This window comes from Chroicocephalus ridibundus, chromosome 1 (genome assembly GCF_963924245.1).
Source record: "Chroicocephalus ridibundus chromosome 1, bChrRid1.1, whole genome shotgun sequence".
NCBI classification, from domain to species: domain Eukaryota; kingdom Metazoa; phylum Chordata; class Aves; order Charadriiformes; family Laridae; genus Chroicocephalus; species Chroicocephalus ridibundus.
The window spans coordinates 178,534,449-178,550,577 of record NC_086284.1 but is presented as its reverse complement, the minus strand read 5'-3'; the positions used below and the strand labels follow the sequence as shown (position 1 = coordinate 178,550,577).

The 16,129-nt window shown below is 39.6% G+C and overlaps 1 protein-coding gene across 1 annotated transcript in view; it reads left to right on the top strand.

Moving 5' to 3' along the window:
* The window catches only part of ZDHHC17 (zinc finger DHHC-type palmitoyltransferase 17), an 83,483-nt gene that overhangs the window by 63,753 nt on the left and 3,601 nt on the right, over nt 1-16,129 (top strand). The window contains exons 12-16 of the mRNA XM_063322887.1: nt 3,695-3,757; nt 5,039-5,132; nt 9,018-9,101; nt 9,496-9,653; nt 12,297-12,391. Coding sequence (XP_063178957.1) covers nt 3,695-3,757; nt 5,039-5,132; nt 9,018-9,101; nt 9,496-9,653; nt 12,297-12,391 — 494 coding nt within the window. The remainder of the gene's footprint in view (nt 1-3,694; nt 3,758-5,038; nt 5,133-9,017; nt 9,102-9,495; nt 9,654-12,296; nt 12,392-16,129) is intronic.

Sequence of the window (16,129 nt, the reverse complement as noted above, 5' to 3'; positions counted from 1 at the left end):
ACTTCACGCTCAGTTGTGAAAACACCTGTGTGAATTGACAGCAGACACTTGGAATTATGTCCTTATGTAGTAATAAACATATAATAGCCTTTAAAAGGTGGTTGTGATAGCCTAAGTGATTTTTGTGTTCTCTGACAGATTATTACTGAGTAGATAGTCAGTGTGCAGATTTATTTTGCAAATTCCCTTGCTGTTATTCCCTTGCAAATTTGCCAAACTCAGGTCCACATTAAATTCTCATCCTTCAGCTGGACTAAGTTAAATAGAAGAGTCAGCAACTGCATTTTGGTTCAGATTCAGCAAATTGTACAAATATGCAGTTCATTTGATCTACTTGCTTAAGAAGTTAAGTGTGGTTACAAAAGCCTTGCTGAACTGGATAGGAATTGTAAAATGCAACTTCTTCAATTGCAGGCTATGAATGTTTTGTATGTCCTACATTGCAGCGAACCAAATTGTAAAATGATCTATTATTAGGGGCGTAAACCGCTGTAGGGTGCATGTCTTACCTTTGTGCAGTGTACTGCTTTCTCATGTTTTTGTAATGGGTCTCCAAATGTCTTATGTTGAGTTAGCCTTTAGCTTTCTAAGGAGCAACCAGAAAATTCTTTTAATTCCAGATGACGAAGTTAAGTATGTTTGGAAATGCGTAGTAAGCAACAATTTCAGATGTTTATTCTACTGATGTGTCAATGTCCTTTCTTCTGTGGTACAAAATAACCCAAGTTGACTCTTAAAACAAGTAAATAAATAACATAATTCCAAGTTTTCAAAATCAAATATTAATACTTCAGAAGCACAGAAAATAGACCCAACGTTTACAAACCACAAAAATGTGGCTCTAACTTGAGTACTCCTGGGTCTCTATGCTGTAATCTCTTAAGTAGAGTTATACTTAAGTGGCTTCTCTGCTCTTCTTCAGTTCTGTTCTCCTGATCTTTGGGGTCTTGCTTGTGGATAATACAGAACTCCAGCGTTGAGCATCATGCCACGCACATTCCTTTGTGCATCCTTTCATTAGTCTGTAGTGTAGTGTATACTCCCACTGAAATCAGAGGAAGTATTTATGAATTTATGACAATTTTTGACAGTTATGACAATTTTTGGACAATTTATGAAATTGTCCAATATATAGTAAGGTGTCAAAAACTACATCGACAGAATTGAAATCATGGTAGATATGTCTTGTTGGGTTTTTAACTTTCTGTTCATCTGGTTTCTTTACAAAAGTTACTCTCAAGAGGGAGGCTCTTTAATTTCAAGTCCTGTTGTGGGAAATGTTGTTAGAGCAGTAAAGGATGGCAGAGGGGGATAAAAAAGGAGAGTAGAGTACTAAAGTTGTCAAGATGCAAGAGGGACATGAAAGGGCTTATGAATGGCAGTGGTTGGTTGGAGAGGGGATCTGAAGGGTTGCGGTGGTGGAGACAAGAATACTGGGCCAACAGCGAATGGAAATACAACAAGCAAGGAGAAAAAATAGTCCAACTTTCAGAGCTTAGTTAAGTGTTAGAAAAACTGTAACGATTGTTCCTTGTTTACCTGAGATCTGCAAGGGAAGCATTAAGACACTGATTTACCTCCGGACTGCTGACTTTAGCTCTTACTTGGTTAGTTTGAGGAAAAATTTCCATAAATTTTTCCTGACCAATTATTAAATGTAGTGTTTTGAAGGGAAACTTCTGCGGCTTCTGTCAAGGTACCCACCTTAGTGGTCGTCATCTAATTAAGGCAGTTATGTTGATATTGCTATGTTAAGAAGATAGTTGTAAGGGCTATTCAGTTGCTTGGTAGTGCTAGAAACCACATTGATGCAGAAGATACACGTGGTTTGAAAGGCAGCAGTAGGTGAATCTATTTGTCATTTAAGTCTCCCATGGCACGATTTCAGTTGCTGAATTTTAAAACTTGTTGGAAACCATTTCATGGAATAATAGGTTCCTTCTATTCCGACAGTGAAGTCGATACTGAAGGAGTGTACAGAGTAAAAAAAGCTATCATTTAGTGTGAAGGTATAGGCATGCTTTAACTGGTACCTAACTCACTGTGTCACTTGACCTATAAGTATTCTCCTGGAGAAGCTGGCGAATCATGGCATAGACAAAGTGTACTCTTCGCTGGGTTAAAAACTGGCTGGATGGCCGTGCCCAGAGAGTTGTGATTAATGGGGTGACATCCTCTTGGCGGACGGTCACCACTGGTGTCCCTCAGGGCTCAGTTTCGGGGCCAGTTTTGTTTAATATCTTTATCAATGATCTGGATGAGGGGATTGAGTGCACCTGCACCAAACTAGGTGGGAGTGTTGATCTGCTTGAGGGTCGGAAGGCCCTACAGAGGGACCTGGACAGGCTGGATCGATGGGCCAAGGCCAACTGTATGAGGTTTAATAAGGCCAAGTGCCGGGTCCTGCATTTCAGTTACAACAACCCCAAGCAACGCTACAGGCTTGGGGCCGAGTGGCTGGAAAGCTGCCCAGCAGAGAAGGACCTGGGGGTGCTGGTGTACGGCCAGCTTAACATGAGCCAGCAGTGTGCCCAGGTGGCCAAGAAAGCCAACAGCATTCTGGCTTGTATCAGGAACAGCGTGGCCAGCAGGAGCAGGGATGGTGGTGCCTCTGTACTCGGCACTGGTGAGGCCTCACCTCGAGTGCTGTGTTCAGTTCTGGGCCCCTCTGTACAAGAGGGACATTGAAGCGTTGGAGTGTGTCCAGAGGAGAGCTATCAGGCTGGTGAGGGGTCTGGAGACCAGGTCATATGAGGAGAGGCTGAGGGAGCTGGGCATGTTTAGCTTGGAGAAGAGGAGGCTGAGGGGAGACCTCATTGCCCTCTACAGCTACCGGAAAGGAGGTTGGAGAGAGGTGGGTGTTGGCCTCTTCTCCCAGGTGAACAATGACAGGACCAGAGGAAATGGTCTGAAGTTGCGGCAGGGGAGGTTTAGATTAGATATTAGGAAGAATTACTTTACTGAAAGAGTGGTCAGGCACTGGAACAGCCTGCCCAGGGAGGTGGTTGAGTCACCATCCCTAGAGGTATTTAAGAAACGTCTAGATTTGGCACTTCAGGGCATGCTCTAGTGACAGAGATTTTAGGGGGATTTTTTTGTGTGTGTATGGTTGGACTTGATGATCTCAAAGGTCCTTTCCAACCATGAAGATTCTATGATTCTATAGCATTATGTGTACGAGGAGGTTTGGTTTGCATTATTTCTTTTCCTTCTTGAAGCTTCAATGTCTGAGGAAAGAGGTGAATATACAATAAAAGGTTTTGATGGGCTACCTCTGGAAAGAAAATCAGGTTTCTAGACTGGGGGATCCTGCTAGCTAGTTTTATTTGTGTTCCTGTTTGGAAGTTCAGCTGCGTTAATTTTAACAGGTTTAACAAGAGGTTAGTCAAAGCAGTGCTAATCACTGTGTGGATGTATCAAAATTCATAGAAGCTTGCTTTTTCTCTAATTAAACCTAGATAGACTGGGAATAAGTATAAGCTGGAATTAATTTAGAAGTAAATATGCATATTGGTTTAACAGCATAGGTTTAAAATCAGATTAGATGTATTTAAGTTGTTCCTGTGTCTAGAAAGTACCTGAAAAGAATAGAGTTCACAGCTCTGGGTCTGAAAAACAGCTATATTACAGTGGCTGTCATTTGTTTTTATGCCAAATTCTAATTATTTTTTTTATTATTCTTTTTTTTCTACAGACAATAGTAGAACTTGCAGAGACAGGAAGTCTGGACCTCAGTATATTCTGCAGTACCTGCTTGGTAGTGTATTTTTTAAGCAATTGCAGCACTGATTTTTTTTATTTTTATTTTTTTTCATGCTAGACCAAAACTAGATGTTCCTATACTGAATTCCTTTTTCTCCTGAGTAATGCAATTTCAAGGGAAGGATTTATTTGTAATCTTTAATTTAAGTAGTGTTTTCAATAAATAATATATCTGTACACAAAAAAAAGCTCAACAATAAGAGGAAAAAAATTATCACTGCAGAAATAACTTTCTAGTGCTGAAATACGGGTATCCAATATATCTAGCAAGGTGGTTGATTATACACTTAAAAAGTTACGAAAATCACAGGTGACATTCCACCACGTCTTTAACACACAGTAAAATTATGTGGTGCTTCTAGTAAAATATTTTTTTCAAAAATCAATTCTATTTCTCAATTTGGCAGTAACTAAGAGGGGTAAAAAAAAATACAAATCTTAAGTTTTGCAAAGCTTAGCAAATTGTGAGCAAATACTTTTCTTGGACTAGTTAATACTTAGTTTCACTGTAGAAAATTGAAGAGGAAATAACTGCTTAAGGAAAAAAAATAACCATAGTAAATGTAATGTGTTTCTTTTTTAGAAAGTGAACTATAAATATAAAATTATCAAGGTTATGAGTGTTACACTATAATGCTCTAACCTATGTAGAACATGAATTATATTAATATTCCCCAAACTGAATCTGGAAAATTATTTACAGATGTGACACCTTAAAAATGATGTGTGTATATACACATACGTATCTCAGAACACTTCGTATCAGTTCTTTTATTGGCATTTTATATTTCTTTCAAAACATAAGCTTTTTAAAAAAATTGTTGGGAGTAATTTAGCATTCTAAGTTCCACTGAGTTCCATTTGTTGAGTCACATTCCTGTCTTTAGAAAATAAGCTGGAACATTTTGTATTAGAGCTCAGTTATGAATGATACTGACAAAATCATGAAACTCAAACTTATTCTGTAGTTCCCGTGTTAAAAAGCTGAAATGAAACTGGTTGCTCCACAAAGCTCAGTAGCTGGAGGGGGTAGGAGAACTTTATGTGAAAAAAAAGGGAGAAAATTCTAGAATCCAAATACATAGATATCTGTGTTAAATAGTATACAAATTAAGCTTAATAGTTAGGCTTGCTTTAAAAATTAGCATCAAGTTGAAAGTTCTTTAAGAGGTTAACGATGGAAAATCAAATTGCATTTAAATTGAGGGTTTTTTTTCCTATATAAACATGTCAGGGCTTTTTTGCTATTCTAAACAAATGTTAATAACCATTACAGATACGGAAGCCAGTGAGGTCCAAACACTGTGGTGTATGCAATCGATGTATAGCAAAGTTCGATCACCACTGCCCGTGGGTGGGTAACTGTGTAGGTGAGTAATTTGTTAAAATATGATATTGTCATAATAGATAAGAAGGGAAAAGCTTCCGAAATCAACCCTGCGTGTTGTGCAGGGCTTGCTTTGTTCTCATTTCGTGGTGAAAGTGACTTGGCTTCTGCCGAAGTCTTAACAAAAAATTTTGAGAATGTTTTTGGTAGAAGGAAAAGCATTTTCATACTGAGCTTAATTTTTTTCTGTATTTGATTTTCTGTATTATTCTCATTTGTATTGTCTACTATACACCCACCCTCAAAATTGTTTTGTGTTTAATTGTGTTTCCTACCTATATATTTTTATTAACTTAAACTCTAGTAATTAAAAGATGCAAAGCTTAAGCTCATTTTATGTTCACAGAAAAGGTATGTACTGGTTCCACAACCAAATGTTATCTGTTATATAAGGTAAAAATTTTCATCTTTGCTGATAATTTTGTAATTCAATGGGAAAGTACATGTATTCAAAAATGTAACGATGATAGCAGTTAGATACAGAATGACTGACTTCCTATTGAGGTATTCTCCTCTTTTTCACCTGCCAGGCAGTCATTTTTTCTCCCCAGAGATGATGAAAGGAACAGATATAGAACAGGAATAAAGTCTCTAAATGCTACTATTCCCTGTTTTATTTTTTGAGAAACTTATTTGAAAGTCATTATTATGCAGGAAGCACTGAAAACTTCACAGCTAGGAAATGAGTGCAGCTTGCTTCACTGTTGGGTTGGGGTTTTTTAGGACACAAGGAGAGGTAAGTCTAATCATGGGGAGGAATTAGGACCTGGATTCATTGACATCTGACAGCAAATAAATGCTTCACTGTAGTCCTTCCAAATAGATATAATAATGGATAGTCACAGTAGTTTGGTCTTATGATCAAGAGTAAAATAGTTAGTGCTGGCTTTTGGATTGTAATAGAGCATCACTGAAGTCTCATTGAGATGGGCTTATATCAGTCCTTTCTACTTAACATTTCCTACGGATATTACTACCTGAGTTACTTTTCATTTGTATTTTAGATGGTTTACAATGGAAAACTAAGACATTTTTAATTAAAAAAGGTAGGGGGGCATAGGCTTAGGTTTTGGAGAGTGTTTATTGACAGTATGTTTTACAAGAGGGCTGTGAACTACTTGGCAATGGGACAGAAAGATCCAGTATTCTAATCAGTAAATCAAAAAGCATAAAAAACAATTGGGGGAGGAAAAACCAACCACCTTAGTTTGTGTGCATTAAGAGAGTATGTGAGTAACGGGATTAAGTTAGATGGAGGAAATGTTTTTTAAAAAACAGTGGTAATGGAAAAGCTGAATCCTCCTACTAGTGGTCTTGTACAGATTGAGATAGCAGGAGGTAAAAGTAAACATTAGGACGCTTGAAAGTATGCTGGGGAAAAAGCTTTAGAAATCGCACTATGGGAATAGCCGTGAACTGGAGGGATTAATGGTCTAAATGACCTTATATGGCTTCTCTGTCTCTCTCAGATTGGTACATGGTGACTCTGAGCATAGGATTACAAAACAGAATCCATTCTTAAAACAGCATTCAGAGTATGTTTGCCAAAAAGGGAAATATGAATCATGCCTTTCTGGAAAGGTGGAATTTGGAAATGTTTTACGTAGTCTTCTTCGAATGTGTTAGAAGGATAAGAATTTTACTAAATATAGGGTTGAGAAATATTATAAGAGTGTGTACAGACACTAAAATAAATCCTTTAGGGATAAAACTTGGCACATAAAGAGATTAAGAGAGAATGTTTTTACCATTCTGAAGAGGCTGACAAAAAGAGCAGACTATTGAAAAATAAATAAATTGGCAATTGGGGTAAATTATTTTCATACCACCTGCAAAATTTTAGTTAAAATTACAGTGAGCAAGTCTCTAAAGGTGATTATACTTATCTTTTAAACGGAGTATCAAAATAGCCTTTTTTTTTACAGTTGGTTGTCTGAAAAATAACAGATTGTATTAAACTTGTAGTTACATTTCAAACAAACTGCAGACTTAAAACAGAAATTTAGTTTTCAAGTAGTAGCATGAAAGGAGCTAGAGCCAAATTTTAATTTGTTACGTCACATGGGTTAGGCTGACTTTGTACTGAATTATTGTTCTGATAGCAGTGACTCAGAAGGTAGGTCTTGTGTATAGGAGAAATTATTTTATGGTTTAGAATAACGATCACTTTCCCCCTCAGTAAAGTTTCTTCTCCAAGGAGCTAAAAGTAGAAAAAAATCAAGTAATGAACAAACCATCTAAATCATGCAATATAACTCCATCAGTAAAAAAATCAGTTATCTTTACTTATGTATAATATAAGCACAACAACCATACAAAAGAAATGAGCACTGTTTTAACTGTGGAGGGGACCTGACTGTGTTCCTGCCAGTCCAGGGTGAAACTGTAGAGAATAGTGCTGGGTTGTGCCCAAAGTTATTTAAGATACAGAAGAAAGGCAGTTGGTCCACTTTCTTTTTCCAAGAAACTGTGGACTGTGGTTTTTTTTAACTGTGACCAAGATCGTACCTGTGTCATTTATAGTTTTAAATGCTACATGTATGTTTTTATGAAATACAGACAGATTCCTGTTAAGCAGAATTTGGTTTAGTATCATTGAAGATGTGGTGAAAGAAGCATCTCGTCAGATGTCTCTCAGATGGACCTCTAGGTCACCATTTAACTTCCATTTTTTAAAAAATATCTTTTATGAAACTTAACAGTTATGAAATTTAGAATGCAAATGAAAGTGATACGTTAGGGACATTCCCAACACTATTTCTCATATGCTCTTAGGTGATTTTTACAACGTATTTTATGTCTGAAGGAACTTGTTTGATTTTCAAGGAAATGTCTTGCGTTTAGCCTAGCTTGTGTTATATGTGTATTTTTCCTCATCTCTTATTTATATAGTCTTTCAGTTCACTTGCTAAAAGCACTTGATTATTTTCTGCCTGCAGAGGATGCTCTTGTTTTACCAGGCAAAACATTTGACATAATGAAGAAGTAAATGCTGTGCTGGTGGATGATGACAGCCAAATCTTTTGTAGCCCATTATCATCTCTGTGGGTTTAGTTTAGAGCCTAGAGCTGTTGGAAGGTTGCAACAGTGGACATATTTCAAGAACAGAAGGAAGGCTGAGTACTTGAGAATTATGATGTACTCACATAAAAGGCATCTTTTAAAGTCTGTTAATGTTAAAAATAGATCAGTCTTTTAATAACTGAATTTTCTTGCATTTAAATTCTCTCTTAAGCAGAATGTTTTTTATCCCATTCATTATTTAAGCCAGGTTGTTAGGCCTTGTCTGTTCAGTTAAATGTATTTGTTTTACGAGTTCTTTTAGATATTTTATGTTTAGCTAGCTTCATCAAGCAGGCATAAACTGAAGTTGTGAGTTAGCTTATTATAAAGGGAGGTTGTATATTTTTTCATATTTCTCTTTCTTTTAAGAGAGTGAACTCTGCAGCCTTAGGATTTTTTTAGTGGAATTTTTAAAATATTTTTGGTGTGTGATTCCTGGCTGTTCAGGGCTCTGCAACAGCTGTCACCAACATTGTTCTAAATACTGTCTGTCAATAATTTTATTCGCTCATGAAAGAGGTTACTGATGAAATGCATTTGTGTGAATTGCAGCTGTAATGTGACAGAAATTGAAGAAAATAAAACTTCGCTTTGTTGTCTCAGAAGTGAAAAAAAAATCATAGTTAAACCAGCTAATTTAACTGTCTTGAGATTATATTGCCTTAATAGAGTTAGTTAGTTATGTAAGTTTCTGTATACAATAATAAGCAGTACTTCTAAGCAAGCAATTAAACTTTCTGACGTAGTATTGTCTGTCTTCTGAAAGTATGGTAATTTGATCCCCGTTGTTCTTGTGCAACTTCAGGAGCAGGGAACCATCGCTATTTTATGGGATACCTGTTCTTCCTGCTTTTTATGATCTGCTGGATGATTTATGGATGTATCTCTTGTGAGTAAATGTGGTTTTTTGGCCTTTTTTTTAAATGCTTATAAATACTTTGTTTATCTCTCGGTATAGATTTTTACAGATTTCTGCCTTATCAGAGTTTTGGATATTTTCATTCTGGAATTGAACTGCATATTAATAATTGACTATAGTGGATATTTTAAGTTAGAGGATGATATTTTTCTTGTCCTAGATCTTTTTGTTCATCATAGCCAAGTATGTGCATATGTCATGTATTCAAGGAGCTGGGAAAGGAAGAGAGAGCAACTAGAAGTACTTTGGCACCTTGTAATTTTCTTATTTAATTTAATGCGTTCTAATGTAGGCATTATGTTGATGGACAGTAAACATATCTTAACTCTTCTGTATGGTTTTTGACACTTTGTTTTTTCTCTAGACTGGGGTTTCCACTGTGAGACAAGTTACGCAAAAGATGGGTTTTGGACTTATATTACGCAGATTGCAACCTGTTCTCCGTGGATGTTTTGGATGTTTCTAAACAGTGTTTTTCACTTCATGTGGGTGGCTGTGTTACTCATGTGTCAGATGTATCAGGTATGGAAGGGCACTTCATTTGTAATGCTGAGTCTTGGGAGTGACATAAGAATCTCAAATACTACTGTCATTTAAAGACCAAGTGTTCGGCCTCTCAGCCGTGCTGGAGGAGGCAGGCATCTGTTTTCTCTGGATATTAGGCATCATTCACTTCTCATTCACTTGTGTTTGGGTTTTTTTGGGGTTTTTTTTGCAAGAGGTTAAAATACTTGCTTCCCGCTTTCCATTCTCAGCATGGCAAAAAGGCAAAACAGACCACAGAAAGTCAATAAAGACTAATAGAGGATAAGATCTGTGGGTCGAACTTGGAATAATGCAGTACGTCATTAGCAGAAAGAGGGTGGTAACTTCAAAGGGGATGCAATAATTTCTTACACAGAAACACAGAAATCAGTGTGATTTCTGATCATCTGATCACATTACTATACTGTAATCTGACCAAACCCAAGTTTTTCTTTATCCTTTTTTAAGGAAAGACAAGTCATACTGAAAGCCGTTCAGTATGACTTGAAAGCCGTTCAGTATGACTTGAAAGCCGTTCAGTATGACTTATCATTAACGAACCGTGAGATTTAGCAATTTAATCTTTCCAGAGATCCTGGAAATAAAAATCGTTCTCTAAGGCGTAGGTAAAACTTTTCAGGAAATTTAAGTTTTGGCCTCCTTTCTCTACAATATTCATAATTTACAACATATATCCATTTCACGCATCTTTTATGTGTGAGCGAGAGCCATTCAGCCTTTTAGAGGTCTTTCCTGCCCAAGATAAATGAGCGGAGGTAACTACATGTATTTAAGATGGATTTCAAGGCAGTCTAACCCACCAGACTTCTAGCAGAATAAGCATGTAACTTTCCAGAGAGCCTTCCATCATACTTATCTCATGATCCATTAGGTTTCCCGTTGAGGATTCCTGTTAATACGATCTGTGTACAAATGCATCTTTGAATTATGCCACTGGCAAAAATACATCCCATAGTATTTTGTATCATTAAGCAAATTAAGTCTAGCGTTTGGCTTCTTTAATAATCCTGGAAAAATGAAAACAGAACACACAGTCACATTACTAATCTCTTCAGAATCTGCCATAATGATGAAATTGATAAAGAAATTCTCTAAATTGCTTCTTTTGATTTGCAACTGCACAGCCCCTACTCTTGCTGCTTTTTCTTTTTTTCCTCTCTATCATAAAGTTTGGGCTTGTCCTTATTGAACTGGCCAGAGTTATTGTCGAAACACTACCTACTATCTTAGAAAAATAATTTAAAACCTATACTTCCTACTTCAAAAGTTGGCCGTTGAGAGCCTGTGTATATATATAGACATGAAACTTCACTGGACTTCACGGGGGTGAAGAAAATGCTTGAGGTACATCCAAATGAGGCAGGTACATCCAAATGAGGCAAGCCAGCCCAAAGTTGACTTTTTAAATGTTCTTGCTTTTGTAACATGCAGCAGAGTTGACTTCTTGTATTTCACTAGGAATTACAAGACTTTATCTTCCTGTAGTATAAGGCTGCTAAGGAAGTTCTCACATTTTTATTTCCAATTGCATCACATTACAGTAAACTCCAGTTTTACTTAAGATACCCTTTTAGGCTACCATAGTTCGAAAGTTGTTACAGAAAATCATAGACTTTGGGCCACAAGAAGGACGTGGACCTGTTGGAGCGGGTCCAGAGGAGGGCCACAAAGATGATCAAAGGGCTGGAGCACCTCTCCTATGAAGACAGACTGAGAGAGCTGGGGTTGTTCAGCCTGGAGAACAGAAGGCTCCAGGGACACCTTCTAGCGGCCTTCCAGTACCTGAAGGGGGCCTATAGGAAAGCTGGGGAGGGGCTGTTTCCAAGGACAGGTAGCAGTAGGACGAGGGGCAATGGTTTTAAACTAGAGCAGGGTAGGTTTAGATTAGACCTTAGGAAGAAGTTCTTTACAATGAGGGTGGTGAGACACTGGAACAGGTTGCCCAGAGAGGTGGTGGAGGCCCCATCCCTGGAGACGTTCAAGGCCAGGCTTGACGAGGCTCTGAGCAACCTGATCTAGTTAAAGATGTCCCTGCTTACTGCAGGGGGGTTGGACTGGATGACCTTTAAGGGTCCCTTCCAGTCCAACACGTTCTGTGATTCTATGATTCTGTAAAAAGGGAAGAATGCAAGCAACAACAACAACAAAAAAAAACAAACATTTTTTTTCTGGTCATCATTTTGTCTTGCGGACAGAAAAGTTGTGCTACTGCAACAACTTTATAAATGGGGGAAAATATATTATTGGAGCTATAACCTGAATGTCAGGAGGAAAATAAAGTTGTTCAAATGCCATGTAAAGTAAATCCTGAATCTGCTATTTACGGTACCCTTTAGCTGACAATATAGTAAAGGTATCTCTTATGAGAAGTCACAGTTTATTCAGTGATCATTATTTATTTCTGATGACTTTCAAAATTAAACCTTTTGCACAACCTGGTACAGCTGTTGTATGGTATTCTATGTTGGGATCTGATAATTTCCCCAGACAAAAATTCCTTCTTCAAAAGAAAGAATATAAAACAGTAAATTTGGTCCTCCTTTTTCAGTCTGGCTCGTGCAGGGTTTGTTTGCATGTTTTTATGTGAGCTAAATTGCTTATTCTTTTTCCTGTCTCCAGATATCTTGCTTGGGTATCACGACAAATGAAAGAATGAATGCGAGAAGATACAAGCACTTTAAAGTTACAACCACATCTATTGAAAGCCCATTCAAGTAAGTTTTAAAGTGTAAACATATTTCTTCTTTGTGTAGCCTTGCATAGATTTGAATTGTGCAGCTTGTTGAAACAGAACATAGCTAAATACTTTTAGAGTATTTTCACTACTTGGAATGCTGATTCTGTCAGCTATTTTTACAGTAACACATTCTACCCAGTTAAAGGGAGTGGTAAGTGTTTTGTAGTGACTCTATGTGGGGATGCATAAACACAGAAAAGAATGCTTTCCAGCAGTGGTCATACTTTGCTGTATAGTTTATGGGGAAATAAATATCCTCATGATAAATCAGGTGCCCAAACCAGAAGTAGTTGCTTATTGCATGGTGTCGATGTTGACCTGGATCTTCACTTCCACACCAGCCAATCACTTCTCCTCATTGATATTTAATGTGCTGTTGAATTTGCTCTGTGCACTCGTTCCCCTTGCTCCCTTTACTGTGAGAAAAGAAGGAAGGGCATGGGCAAAGCTATTTGTGGGGAAGGGAGCAGGATGTCCCAGGAACTGAAGTGGGTGTTGCATGGGTGAAACGTGGACTTTTGGGTATCAGTATGTAAAGGGTGGGTTGGGATTCTGGTTTCTGTAGTGATGAGGGTGCAAGCTGAGAGAGGGGCTGGGGCTGATGTACCACTGGGATGGGAATGCAGCAGCACAGAGCAGCTTATGGAGCCAAAGCAGGAACTCAATGAAGGCATGAGGCTGGGATATTGGTGAGTTGAGGGCACGTTACAAAAGGAGCAGAGAAATTACGGAAGTATGTCTTATCCTGCTGCATATGCTGTGTCTCCCTTGGGAGATGCTGCTTTTTCAGGTGACACCTAGGGGAACAGGAGGTAGGAGTTCTTGTTGCAGTTTCATTTCTGTGTTAGAAGAGAATTTTGTGTGATCTTTTTTTAATATCTCTCCATACAAAACTTTCACTGAGAAGCAGACAAGCATCTCTGTATAGTTTCAGTCTTCCTACAGGTTAGAGTTGCAGCAAAAACAGATAATTTTTTTGCCTGAAGAACACAATGTGGTGCACAGGTTAGGAAAAAACTACTGGTTTCATCCCCAAATTAACGTCACATTCGCAAATCATTTTCACTGAAATAGCTGCTATTATAAAAATGATTCCTGAAAATAACACCAGATGTCTGAAATAACTGACTTGGCATCACCTGTCAGATGAAGCATTGACATACAACATGTAATTTGTATGTTTGTGTATGTTGTTTGTAAATAGGGAAGGTCTTGTGGGGGATGTGAAGGTTGGAGGCTGTCTTGGGAACAGTGACCATGAAATGATAGAGTTTTCAATTCTGCGAGAAGCAAGGAGAGGGGTCAGCAGAACTGCTACCTTGGACTTCCGGAGGGCGGACTTTGGGCTTTTCAGGAGCCTGGTTGACAAAGTCCCCTGGGAGGCAGTCCTCCAGGGCAAAGGAGCCCAGGAAGCCTGGATGATTTTCAAGAAGGAAGTCTTAAAGGCGCAGGAGCAGGCTGTCCCCATGTGCCAGAAGACAAGCCGTCGGGCAAAAAGGCCGGCCTGGCTAAACAGGGAGCTAGTGTTACAACTTCGGGAAAAAAAGAGGATCTATGGCCTCTGGAAGGAAGGGCAGGCCACTCAAGACGACTACAAAGAGGTAGTTAAGCTATGTAGGGAAAAAATCAGGAGGGCTAAAGCCCAGCTGGAGCTAAACCTGGCTTCTGTTGTCAAGGACAACAAAAAAAGCTTCTATAAATATATTAGCAATAGGAAGAGGACTAAAGATTATCTCTGTCCTCTAGTAGATGGGGCCGGCAACATAGTGACCAAGGATGAGGAAAAGGCTGAGGTACTTAATGAAGTCTTTGCCTCAGTCTTCAGCAGTAGGACCAGTTGTTCCCTGAGCACCCAGACCCCTGAACTAGAAGACAGGGATGGGGAGCAGAATGAAGCCCCTCTAATCCAAAGGGAAATGGTGAGGGACCTGCTTCAGCACCTGGAGGTGAACAAATCTATGGGGCCGGATGGGATCCACCCAAGGGTATTGAAAGAGCTGGCGGAGGTGCTCGCCGGGCCACTTGGTATCATTTATGAGCAGTCCTGGACAACCGGGGAGGTCCCAGCTGACTGGAGGTTAGCAAATGTGACACCCATCCACAAGAAGGGCCGGAAGGAGGATCCGGGGAACTACAGGCCAGTCAGTCTGACCTTGGTGCCTGGGAAGGTCGTGGAACAGATCCTCCTCAGTGCCATTACACGGCACATGCAGGAGAACAGGGTGATCAGGCCCAGTCAGCATGGGTTTGTGAAGGGCAGGTCATGCTTATCAAACCTAATATCCTTCTATGATAAGGTGACCCACTTAGTGGATGAGGGAAAAGCTGTGGATGTTATCTACTTGGATTTTTGCAAAGCTTTTGACACTGTTTCCTACAGCATTCTCCTGGAGAAACTGGCTGCTCATGGCCTGGACAGGTGTACTCTTCGCTGGGTAAAAAACTGGCTGGATGGCCGTGCCCAGAGAGTGGTGGTAAATGGAGTTAAATCCAGTTGGTGTCCAGTCACAAGTGGTGTCCCTCAGGGCTCGGTGCTGGGGCCGGTTCTCTTTAATATCTTTATCAATGATCTGGATGAAGGGATCGAATGCACCCTCAGTAAGTTCGCAGATGACACTAAACTGGGCGGGCGTGTTGATCTGCTTGAGGGTAGGTTGGCTCTGCAGAGGGACCTGGACAGGCTGGACCGATGGGCTGAGGCCAATGGTATGAGGTTCAACAAGGCCAAATGCCGGGTCCTGCACTTGGGTCACAACAACCCCATGCAGCGCTACAGGATTGGGGCAGAGTGGCTCGAAAGCAGCTTGACAGAAAAGGACTTGGGAGTGTTGGTTGATAGCAGGCTGAATATGAGCCAGCAGTGTGCCCAGGTGGCCAAGAAGGCCAACAGCATCCTAGCCTGTATCAGGAATAGTGTGGTGAGCCGGACTAGGGAAGTGATCATCCCCCTGTACTCGGCACTGGTGAGGCCCCACCTCGAGTACTGCGTTCAGTTTTGGGCCCCTCGCTACAGGAGGGACATTGAGGTGTTGGAGCGTGTCCAGAGAAGTGCTACAAAGCTGGTGAGGGGTCTGGAGGACAAACCTTATGAAGAACGACTGAGGGAGCTGGGGTTGTTTAGCCTGGAGAAGAGGAGGCTGAGGGGAGACCTTATCACCCTCTACAACTACCTGAAAGGAGGTTGTAGAGAGATGGGGGCTGACCTCTTCTCCCTGGTGACAAGTGATAGGACGAGGGGAAACGGGTTCAAGTTACGTCAGGGGAGGTTTAGATTAGATATTAGGAAACATTTTTTCACTGAAAGGGTTACTAAACATTGGAATAGGCTGCCCAGGGAGGTGGTGGATTCACCATCCCTGGAGGTGTTTAAAAAAAGGGTAGATGGGGCACTGAGGGACATGGTTTAGAAGTGGCTCTTGTCAGGGTAGGCTAAAGGTTGGACTCGGTGATCTTAAGGGTCTCTTCCAACCTCAACAATTCTATGATTCTATGATTCTATAATCTCCTTGTTGCTTAGACCTGTTCTTGCATATATCATAACATGAGCTTCTCTTCCAGAAAACCGTGATCTATTCAGCCCATGTGTAATTAAGTTTAAAAAACCCAACATGTTGGAATTTTGATGTAGGTATCTTAAATATTTGACAATTTGACAATTAATTGATTCAGCAGCAGAAAGCACTTTATTAGTTCATTTAATTCAGATAATGCTTTC